Consider the following 12290-nt stretch of genomic DNA (forward strand, 5'->3'; position numbering starts at 1 on the left):
GTGGCTGTAGGTTCATACTTCAGACTGTCTTTGTCTCATCAGAGTGTGAGATGTGGCTGTAGGTCCATATTTCAGACTGTCTTTGTCTCATCAGAGTGTGAGATGTGACTGTAGGTCCATACTTCAGACTGTCTTTGTCTCATCAGAGTGTGAGATGTGGCTGTAGGTTCATACTTCAGACTGTCTTTGTCTCAGAGTGTGAGATGTGGCTGTAGGTCCATATTTCAGACTGTCTTTGTCTCATCAGAGTGTGAGATGTGACTGTAGGTCCATACTTCAGACTGTCTTTGTCTCATCAGAGTGTGAGATGTGACTGTAGGTCCATACTTCAGACTGTCTTTGTCTCATTAGAGTGTGAGATGTGGCTGTAGGTCCATATTTCAGACTGTATTTGTCTCATTAGAGTGTGAGATGTGACTGTAGGTCCATATTTCAGACTGTCTTTGTCTCAGAGTGTGAGATGTGGCTGTAGGTCCATATTTCAGACTGTCTTTGTCTCATCAGAGTGTGAGATGTGACTGTAGGTCCATACTTCAGACTGTCTTTGTCTCATTAGAGTGTGAGATGTGGCTGTAGGTCCATATTTCAGACTGTATTTGTCTCATTAGAGTGTGAGATGTGACTGTAGGTCCATATTTCAGACTGTCTTTGTCTCATTAGAGTGTGAGATGTGACTGTAGGTCCATATTTCAGACTGTCTTTGTCTCATCAGAGTGTGAGATGTGACTGTAGGTCCATACTTCAGACTGTCTTTGTCTCATCAGAGTGTGAGATGTGACTGTAGGTTCATACTTCAGACTGTCTTTGTCTCATCAGAGTGTGAGATGTGGCTGTAGGTCCATATTTCAGACTGTCTTTGTCTCATTAGAGTGTGAGATGTGGCTGTAGGTCCATATTTCAGACTGTCTTTGTCTCAGAGTGTGAGATGTGGCTGTAGGTCCATATTTCAGACTGTCTTTGTCTCATCAGAGTGTGAGATGTGACTGTAGGTCCATACTTCAGACTGTCTTTGTCTCATTAGAGTGTGAGATGTGGCTGTAGGTCCATATTTCAGACTGTATTTGTCTCATTAGAGTGTGAGATGTGACTGTAGGTCCATATTTCAGACTGTCTTTGTCTCAGAGTGTGAGATGTGGCTGTAGGTCCATATTTCAGACTGTCTTTGTCTCATTAGAGTGTGAGATGTGACTGTAGGTCCATATTTCAGACTGTCTTTGTCTCATCAGAGTGTGAGATGTGGCTGTAGGTCCATATTTCAGACTGTCTTTGTCTCATCAGAGTGTGAGATGTGGCTGTAGGTCCATATTTCAGACTGTCTTTGTCTCATCAGAGTGTGAGATGTGGCTGTAGGTCCATATTTCAGACTGTCTTTGTCTCATCAGAGTGTGAGATGTGGCTGTAGGTCCATATTTCAGACTGTCTTTGTCTCATCAGAGTGTGAGATGTGACTGTAGGTCCATATTTCAGACTGTCTTTGTCTCATCAGAGTGTGAGATGTGGCTGTAGGTCCATATTTCAGACTGTCTTTGTCTCATCAGAGTGTGAGATGTGACTGTAGGTCCATATTTCAGACTGTCTTTGTCTCATCAGAGTGTGAGATGTGGCTGTAGGTCCATATTTCAGACTGTCTTTGTCTCATCAGAGTGTGAGATGTGGCTGTAGGTCCATATTTCAGACTGTCTTTGTCTCATCAGAGTGTGAGATGTGGCTGCAGGTCCATATTTCAGACTGTCTTTGTCTCATCAGAGTGTGAGATGTGGCTGCAGGTCCATATTTCAGACTGTCTTTGTCTCATCAGAGTGTGAGATGTGGCTGTAGGTCCATATTTCAGACTGTCTTTGTCTCATCAGAGTGTGAGATGTGGCTGTAGGTCCATATTTCAGACTGTCTTTGTCTCATCAGAGTGTGAGATGTGGCTGTAGGTCCATATTTCAGACTGTCTTTGTCTCATCAGAGTGTGAGATGTGGCTGTAGGTTCATATTTCAGACTGTCTTTGTCTCATCAGAGTGTGAGATGTGGCTGTAGGTCCATATTTCAGACTGTCTTTGTCTCATCAGAGTGTGAGATGTGGCTGTAGGTCCATATTTCAGACTGTCTTTGTCTCATCAGAGTGTGAGATGTGACTGTAGGTCCATATTTCAGACTGTCTTTGTCTCATCAGAGTGTGAGATGTGGCTGTAGGTTCATATTTCAGACTGTCTTTGTCTCATCAGAGTGTGAGATGTGACTGTAGGTTCATACTTCAGACTGTCTTTGTCTCATCAGAGTGTGAGATGTGGCTGTAGGTCCATATTTCAGACTGTCTTTGTCTCATTAGAGTGTGAGATGTGGCTGTAGGTCCATATTTCAGACTGTCTTTGTCTCAGAGTGTGAGATGTGGCTGTAGGTCCATATTTCAGACTGTCTTTGTCTCATCAGAGTGTGAGATGTGACTGTAGGTCCATACTTCAGACTGTCTTTGTCTCATTAGAGTGTGAGATGTGGCTGTAGGTCCATATTTCAGACTGTATTTGTCTCATTAGAGTGTGAGATGTGACTGTAGGTCCATATTTCAGACTGTCTTTGTCTCAGAGTGTGAGATGTGGCTGTAGGTCCATATTTCAGACTGTCTTTGTCTCATTAGAGTATGAGATGTGACTGTAGGTCCATATTTCAGACTGTCTTTGTCTCATCAGAGTGTGAGATGTGGCTGTAGGTCCATATTTCAGACTGTCTTTGTCTCATCAGAGTGTGAGATGTGGCTGTAGGTCCATATTTCAGACTGTCTTTGTCTCATCAGAGTGTGAGATGTGGCTGTAGGTCCATATTTCAGACTGTCTTTGTCTCATCAGAGTGTGAGATGTGGCTGTAGGTCCATATTTCAGACTGTCTTTGTCTCATCAGAGTGTGAGATGTGACTGTAGGTCCATATTTCAGACTGTCTTTGTCTCATCAGAGTGTGAGATGTGGCTGTAGGTCCATATTTCAGACTGTCTTTGTCTCATCAGAGTGTGAGATGTGACTGTAGGTCCATATTTCAGACTGTCTTTGTCTCATCAGAGTGTGAGATGTGGCTGTAGGTCCATATTTCAGACTGTCTTTGTCTCATCAGAGTGTGAGATGTGGCTGTAGGTCCATATTTCAGACTGTCTTTGTCTCATCAGAGTGTGAGATGTGGCTGTAGGTTCATATTTCAGACTGTCTTTGTCTCATCAGAGTGTGAGATGTGGCTGTAGGTCCATATTTCAGACTGTCTTTGTCTCATCAGAGTGTGAGATGTGGCTGTAGGTCCATATTTCAGACTGTCTTTGTCTCATCAGAGTGTGAGATGTGACTGTAGGTCCATATTTCAGACTGTCTTTGTCTCATCAGAGTGTGAGATGTGGCTGTAGGTTCATATTTCAGACTGTCTTTGTCTCAGAGTGTGAGATGTGGCTGTAGGCCCATACTTCAGACTGTCTTTGTCTCATCAGAGTGTGAGATGTGGCTGTAGGTCCATATTTCAGCATAAACCTGCATTTGCAACACTTAATCCACTGTTATAAGGTTTCAACTTACAAGGCCATCCCAAAATACGCTTTTTGACATAGGCTCTGCATCTAAACCACTTCCTGCCCCATGATTGAATGATTGACTGACTGATCCCTATCTGTCTGTTTCAGGGGAACAACTTCCGTCGTGAGTACATCGCCACCCAAGGCCCTCTCCCCGGAACCAAGGACGACTTCTGGAGGATGGTGTGGGAGCACAACGTATACAACATCGTCATGGTGACGCAGTGTGTCGAGAAGGGACGGGTGAGTCGGAGATTGGGGGGGGTATGACAGATGTGACAGATGTGTTTCCATAGTGACTCAGAGAAATACATAGTTCCTATAGAACCCTGATAATGGTCAGTAATCTAAATCATTGAGTACTTGACATATGTCTTGACTGGATTGACTGAACACGTCCCCATTCACATCGACGGGGCTGAAGTAGAGCTGGTCGAGAGTTTCAGTTCCTTGGTGTCCACATCACCAACAAACTATCATGGTCCAAACACACCAAGAAAGTCGTGAAGAGGGCAGGACAACGCCTCTTCCCCCTCAGGAGACTGAAAATATTTGGCATGGGTTCCCAGACCCTCAAAAAGTTATACAGCTGCACCATCGAGAGCATCCTCACCGGTTGCATCACCGCCTGGTATGGCAACTGCTCGGCATCCGACCGTAAGACCCTACAGAGGGTAGTGAGTACGGCCCAGGACATCACTGGGGCCAAGCTTCCTGCCATCCAGGACCTCTATACCAGGCGGTGTCAGAGAAAGCCCCAAAAAATTGTCAAATACTCCAGTCACCCAAGTCATAGACTGTTCTCTCTGCTACCGCACGGCAAGCGGTACCAGAGCGCCAAGTCTAGGTCCAAAAGGCTCCTTAACAGCTTCCACCCCCAAGCCATAAGACTGCTGAACAATTCATAAAATGGCCACACAGACTATTTGTATTGACACCCCCCCCCCCCCCTTGATTTGATTAGACATAAAAAGTCTGATATTATTGGACTTTACTTTGAGTGGGACATTTTGGATGGATGGAGGGATGCATGGGGATAGATAGATGGATGGACGAATGAACGGACAAACAAATAAATGAACAAACTATTCAATTAATAACTCAATCCCTTAATCAACCAGTCAGTTAGTCTGTCAACAAATCAAGAGATGTAATGGTCTAACCGTGGTCATTGTTGTCCCTGTCCAGGTGAAGTGTGACCACTACTGGCCGGCTGACCGGGAGCCTCTGTACTATGGAGACCTGGTGGTTCAAATGCTGTCTGAGTCTGTCCTGGCTGAATGGACAATCAGGGAGTTCAAGATCAGCTCTGTGAGTAACAATCACCTCAGTAACAATCACCTCGGAAACAATCACCTCGGAAACAATTACCTCGGAAACAATTACCTCAGAAACAATCACCTCAGTAACAATCACCTCAGTAACAATCACCCCAGTAACAATCACCCCAGAAACAATCACCTCAGAAACAATCACCTCAGAAACAATCACCTCAGAAACAATCACCTCAGTAACAATCACCTCAGTAACAATCACCTCAGAAACAATCACCTCAGAAACAATCACCTCAGTAACAATCACCTCAGAAACAATCACCTCAGAAACAATCACCCCAGAAACAATCACCCCAGAAACAATCACCCCAGAAACAATCACCCCAGAAACAATCACCCCAGAAACAATCACCCCAGAAACAATCACCCCAGAAACAATCACCCCAGAAACAATCACCCCAGAAACAATCACCTCAGTAACAATCACCTCAGTAACAATCACCTCAGATAATATGGCAGCTTCTCTGTTACTGTCACTCTATTGAAAGCTGTAGCCCGACTGAAGAGCTTTCAGTTCACTAGGACGAACTGTTTTTATATAAACCATCAGTACCAAGACAGATAAAACTGTTCAATCCTCTAATCGCTTAAATCCTGATCTACAAAGTACATTCTAGACCTGGTGTGGAGGTCCGACTTTATTTTTTTTAAATGTATTTATTTATATTTTATTTAACCTTTTATTTAACCAGGTAAGTCAGTTAAGAACAAATTCTTATTTACAATGACAGCCTACACCAGCCAAACCCGGGACAACGCTGGGCCAATTGTGCGCCGCCCTATGGGACTCCCAATCACGGCCGGATGTGATTCAGCCTAGATTACAACCAGGGACTGTAGTGTCACCTCTTGCACTGAGATACAGTACCTTAGACCGCTGCGCCACTCGGGAGCCACCAAGAGGGAAATACCCTGCATTTCCTGTCCTGAACATCCCTCATCTGTGTCTCTTCAGGAGGGTCGTCCCAGCTTCCCTCGGGTGGTGAGACACTTCCACTACACGGTGTGGCCAGACCACGGGGTCCCCGAGACCACCCAGTCCCTCATCGAGTTCGTACGGACCGTCAGGGACTACGTCGACAGAGCCCCGAGCACTGGAGCCACCGTTGTTCACTGCAGGTATGTGTAAGAGCCACATCGGAGTGTGTGTGTGTGTGTGTGTGTGTGTGTGTGTGTGTGTGTGTGTGTGTGTGTGTGTGTGTGTGTGTGTGTGTGTGTGTGTGTGTGTGTGTGTGTGTGTGTGTGTGTGTGTGTGTGTGTGTGTGTGTGTGTGTGTGTGTGTGTGTGTGTGTGTGTTCCATCTCAGGAAACGATGCCAGTGTAGATGTAAACTTAGCGGAGTCAGAGGGTTCCCATCAGAAAGAGTCTCCCCCTTGGCAGACATGAGTCAAAGAAAAGACAAGCAGCGTGACTGAGAAAATGTAGTGAGGTCGATTTAATAATTGATCAGCTCCATACATTAGACTAGTCCCCTCGCAGGGTTGGGGAGTAACAGATTACATGTAAGGGATTACAAAAAAAACAGTAACTGTAATCCGTTACAAGCTAAAATATTGTAATCAGATACTTTTGAAAAACTCGATGATTACTTCGAGGATTACTTTTAAATTTAAAAAAAGATGTTTGTGAGAAAAATACATATTTGACACTTCTCTGTTTTCTCCATGACATTTAAATAAGCATTGAAAAAAGGCGCAAGTTTACGTTTGTTCCGCCTGAGCGAGTCTGACCACAAGTCAGAGACCACTATGATGACACACCAAATATGTTTGATGCATTGTGGGAAAAGAGCAGGAATAGGCTTTTGTAGGCCAATGGTATGACTGCTGTTGGCATCCAAAGATTATCCAACTTGAATAAACGCTTGGGGGTAAGGACGACAGCAGTTGTGTAGTCTACGGCCATACAGATATCACTTATTATTGATATCTACATAGCGTATTGATGTGAATCACACTGCTGCTCTCACATTTAGCTATTTGTGCTTTGCGGATTATGGTTGTTGTGGACGGCTGTTCACAAATCTAAATGTGTATTTGAACCCAATAATAGTTGAATTCAAGAAGTTTAAGATGTCTATCATTCATTGTTTTTGAAACCAGTGGACAGCCAGTTTAAAATGTGCTCTGGAAACAGCTGCATAGTGCGGATCCCAGCCTATTAAATAAAAGTGGGGATTATATTGCTCAATCTAATTCATGCTGATAAAAAATTAAAATCCATATGCCTATTGAACACATGCTCAAACTCACACACTTTGGATAGACTTAAAGGGGCAATATGTAGTTGCTACATCCATTTTTTGTATTTATAAATGTATATATAAATGTACCCATTGATTCTTGAAGAATATAACTTATAAATGCCTCATGAGTTTAGTTCAACTGTCACACTCCATCAGAACCCAAAATATAAGCTTGTTTTTCTCCAATGTTTGTAAACAACATGAATGTAAACAAACACTGTATAGCCTCATAACATGGTTAAAACAATCATTTTGATATCACGGATGGTCAGTCCTTGCATCCATAGCTCTGTCTATTAACCTGAGAGTGGTAACATTTCTCCAGGCCCATCCCTCAGCTTTTTACCAAAGCAGATGTGGGGTGTCCATTTTGTTATTGTTTCATCTGTGGATTTGCCCTTTAAACAGCTGCATATTATCAATATATCAAAGTGTCACCAACTAAAAGGTCAACAACAGGCCTGTAGCAAACGCAGCATATGACATTCATTAATCACATGTAAATGGCACTTTTCAGTAGTGCTCAAAGCATGCCAATTCATGAGCGCAGCATTTATTTTTCAAATCAATGAGCCTAATCAGTCCCCCATGAAAAATCATCAACGGCAGAGTAGGGCTGGCTAATAAGTCCTTCGTTTTGATCGATAAGCAGGACGTTTGCCACTTCCTCTGTCCTTTCAGACCTTAGTTACTTTTCACAATGAGGGAATGTTTGGCCTCAGGTTAAACAACTAGGCTGATCTATACTTCCATATTTCCAGGTCCTATTCCTGAAGACCAAGGGGTATAACATTTATTGGAATGACTGGAATTCTGATAGACTTTGGTTTTTAATGTATGAACCTGGCTGATGGTGAACTGGACCACCCTCAGCTCTATATAGACAGAAATGAGATGAACCTGGCTGATGGTGAACTGGACCACCCTCAGCTCTATATAGACAGAAATGAGATGAACCTGGCTGATGGTGAACTGGACCACCCTCAGCTCTATATAGACAGAAATGAGATGAACCTGGCTGATGGTGAACTGGACCACCCTCAGCTCTATATAGACAGAAATGAGATGAACCTGGCTGATGGTGAACTGGACCACCCTCAGCTCTATATAGACAGAAATGAGATGAACCTGGCTGATGGTGAACTGGACCACCCTCAGCTCTATATAGACAGAAATGAGATGAACCTGGCTGATGGTGAACTGGACCACCCTCAGCTCTATATAGACAGAAATGAGATGAACCTGGCTGATGGTGAACTGGACCACCCTCAGCTCTATATAGACAGAAATGAGATGAACCTGGCTGATGGTGAACTGGACCACCCTCAGCTCTATATAGACAGAAATGAGATGAACCTGGCTGATGGTGAACTACACTCCTTCAGGATCAGATCAACAGGAATGTAAAGTTCACAGATAAGCCACAACACACTTTACAGGAAGGAGAAGTAAATAAGGGTCATTAAGCCACCACACACTTTACAGGAAGGAGAAGTAAATAAGGGTCGATAAGCCACAACACACTTTACAGGAAGGAGAAGTAAGTAAGGGTCATTAAGCCACAACACACTTTACAGGAAGGAGAAGTAAGTAAGGGTCGATAAGCCACAACACACTTTACAGGAAGGTGTAGTAAGTAACACACTTTACAGGAAGGAGAAGTAAGTAAGGGTCGTTTTTCTGCCAGAGGACAGTCCATTACTCGGCGGTGACTCTTTCTCCCGTCGCGGGTATCGCTCTCAGCTACAGGAGTCTGCCATTCCATCACTGTTGGTGACGTCTAGAGCCTCGACCAGTGAACTCCTTACCCTGACCAGCTCCCGCTTATGTACCAGATGTAGGTTGTGCCGTCAAAGTGGAGAGAGAACTCTGTTAGTACTGGTGTACTGTGTTTCAGTGAAGCACGTGGTGTACTGTGTTTCAGTGAAGCACGTGGTGTACTGTGTTTCAGTGAAGCACGTGGTGTACTGTGTTTCAGTGAAGCACGTGGTGTACTGTGTTTCAGTGAGGCACGTGGTGTACTGTGTTTCAGTGAGGCACGTGGTGTACTGTGTTTCAGTGAGGCACGTGGTGTACTGTGTTTCAGTGAGGCACGTGGTGTACTGTGTTTCAGTGAGGCACGTGGTGTACTGTGTTTCAGTGAGGCACGTGGTGTACTGTGTTTCAGTGAAGCACGTGGTGTACTGTGTTTCAGTGAAGCACGTGGTGTAATGTGTTTCAGTGAAGCACGTGGTGTACTGTGTTTCAGTGAAGAACGTGGTGTACTGTGTTTCAGTGAAGCACGTGGTGTACTGTGTTTCAGTGAGGCACGTGGTGTACTGTGTTTCAGTGAGGCACGTGGTGTACTGTGTTTCAGTGAGGCACGTGGTGTACTGTGTTTCAGTGAAGCACGTGGTGTACTGTGTTTCAGTGAGGCACGTGGTGTACTGTGTTTCAGTGAGGCACGTGGTGTACTGTGTTTCAGTGAGGCACGTGGTGTACTGTGTTTCAGTGAGGCACGTGGTGTACTGTGTTTCAGTGAGGCACGTGGTGTACTGTGTTTCAGTGAGGCACGTGGTGTACTGTGTTTCAGTGAAGCACGTGGTGTACTGTGTTTCAGTGAAGCACGTGGTGTACTGTGTTTCAGTGAGGCACGTGGTGTACTGTGTTTCAGTGAAGCACGTGGTGTACTGTGTTTCAGTGAAGCACGTGGTGTACTGTGTTTCAGTGAAGCACGTGGTGTACTGTGTTTCAGTGAGGCACGTGGTGTACTGTGTTTCAGTGAGGCACGTGGTGTACTGTGTTTCAGTGAGGCACGGGGTGTACTGTGTTTCAGTGAGGCACGTGGTGTACTGTGTTTCAGTGAAGCACGTGGTGTACTGTGTTTCAGTGAAGCACGTGGTGTACTGTGTTTCAGTGAAGCACGTGGTGTACTGTGTTTCAGTGAGGCACGTGGTGTACTGTGTTTCAGTGAGGCACGTGGTGTACTGTGTTTCAGTGAAGCACGTGGTGTACTGTGTTTCAGTGAGGCACGTGGTGTACTGTGTTTCAGTGAGGCACGTGGTGTACTGTGTTTCAGTGAGGCACGTGGTGTACTGTGTTTCAGGCACCCCATCCAGCTGGACGGCTATTATGTGCAGCATCCTGGATGATGGATTGTGATTGATCGTCATCATTTATCATTACTCTGTGTGTGTGTGTGTGTGTGTGTGTGTGTGTGTGTGTGTGTGTGTGTGTGTGTGTGTGTGTGTGGTGTGTGGTGTGTGGTGTGTGGTGTGTGTGTGGTGTGGTGTGTGGTGTGTGTGTGTGTCAAAGGAGAAATCCTTCAATCAGGATGGTAGCTGTGTAGGCACACCAATTCAATTAAATACCCATATCAAATAATTTTAATATGATTTAACGCAAGTGTATAAATACATGGATCTCAATGGTAGATGTTGTGTAAATTACATCAATCACTCTTCTCTCTCTCTCTTCCCCTTTTCTCTTGCTTTCTCTCTCTCTCTCTCTCCCTATCTCCCTCAGTGCTGGAGTGGGTCGTACAGGGACGTTCATGGTTCTGGACCGGGTCCTTCAACAGCTGGACAGCATAGGAACAGTGGATGTCTACGGCTGTGTGTTTGACCTCCGCCTGCACCGCTCTCACATGGTGCAAACAGAGGTAACGATAGCACAGAATAAAAGTCGCAATTCATTCAACAGAACTGTTTCCATGAGTTGGTACATTTCGGTGAATATAATGAACGTCAGTTTTAGCCAGTGATGCCCAGTGGTAATATATAGCCAGTGATGCCCAGTGGTAATATATAGCCAGTGATGCCCAGTGGTAATATATAGCCAGTGATGCCCAGTGGTAATATATAGACAGTGATAATATATAGCCAGTGATGCCCAGTGATAATACAGTGAGGGAAAAAAGTATTTGATCCCCTGCTGATTTTGTTCGTTTGCCCACTGACATTGAAATGATCAGTCTGTAATTTTAATGGTAGGTTTATTTGAACAGTGAGAGACAGAATATCAACAAAAAAATCCAGAAAAACGCATGTCAAAAATTTTATAAATTGATTTGCATTTTAATGAGGGAAATAAGTATTTGACCCCTCTGCAAAACATGACTTAGTACTTGGTGGCAAAACCCTTGTTGGCAATCACAGAGGTCAGATGTTTCTTGTAGTTGACCACCAGGTTTGCACACATCTCAGGAGGGATTTTGTCCCACTCCTCTTTGCAGATCTTCTTCAAGTCATTAAGGTTTCGAGGCTGACGTTTGGCAACTCGAACCTTCAGCTCCCTCCACAGATTTTCTATGGGATTAAGGTCTGGAGACTGGCTAGGCCACTCCAGGACCTTAATGTGCTTTTTCTTGAGCCACTCCTTTGTTGCCTTGGCCGTGTGTTTTGGGTCATTGTCATGCTGGAATACCCATCCACGACCCATTTTCAATACCCTGGCTGAGGGAAGGAGGTTTTCACCCAAGATTTGACGGTACATGGCCCCGTCCATCGTCCCTTTGATGCGGTGAAGTTGTCCTGTCCCCTTAGCAGAAAAACACCCCCAAAGCATAATGTTTCCACCTCCATGTTTGACGGTGGGGATGGTTTCTTGGGGTCATAGGCAGCATTCCTCCTCCTCCAAACACGACAAGTTGAGTTGATGCCAAAGAACTCCATTTTGGTCTCGTCTAACCACAACACGTTCACCCAGTTGTCCTCTGAATCATTCAGATGTTCATTGGCAAACTTCAGACGGGCATGTATATGTGCTTTCTTGAGCAGGGGGACCTTGCGGGCGCTGCAGGATTTCAGTCCTTCACGGCGTAGTGTGTTACCAATTGTTTTCTTGGTGACTATGGTCCCAGCTGCCTTGAGATCATTGACAAGATCCTCCCGTGTAGTTCTGGGCTGATTCCTCACCATTCTCATGATCATTGCAACTCCACGAGGTGAGATCTTGCATGGAGCCCCAGGCCAAGGGAGTTTGACAGTTCTTTTGTGTTTCTTCCATTTGCGAATAATCGCACCAACTGTTGTCACCTTCTCACCAAGCTGCTTGGCAATGGTCTTGTAGCCCATTCCAGCCTTGTGTAGATCTACAATCTTGTCCCTAACATCCTTGGAGAGCTCTTTGGTCTTGGCCATGGTGGAGAGTTTGGAATCTGATTGATTGATTGCTTCTGTGGACAGGTGTCTTTTATA

The 12290-nt window shown here is 44.7% G+C and overlaps 1 protein-coding gene across 1 annotated transcript in view; it reads left to right on the top strand.

The window, feature by feature from the left end:
• LOC139533606 (receptor-type tyrosine-protein phosphatase beta-like) overlaps nt 1–12290 on the top strand; it is a 50544-nt gene that overhangs the window by 21618 nt on the left and 16636 nt on the right. The window contains exons 10-13 of the mRNA XM_071331761.1: nt 3643–3777; nt 4723–4845; nt 5824–5987; nt 10618–10753. Coding sequence (XP_071187862.1) covers nt 3643–3777; nt 4723–4845; nt 5824–5987; nt 10618–10753 — 558 coding nt within the window. The remainder of the gene's footprint in view (nt 1–3642; nt 3778–4722; nt 4846–5823; nt 5988–10617; nt 10754–12290) is intronic.

Source organism: Salvelinus alpinus, chromosome 11 (genome assembly GCF_045679555.1).
Source record: "Salvelinus alpinus chromosome 11, SLU_Salpinus.1, whole genome shotgun sequence".
Taxonomy (NCBI): Eukaryota; Metazoa; Chordata; class Actinopteri; order Salmoniformes; family Salmonidae; genus Salvelinus; species Salvelinus alpinus.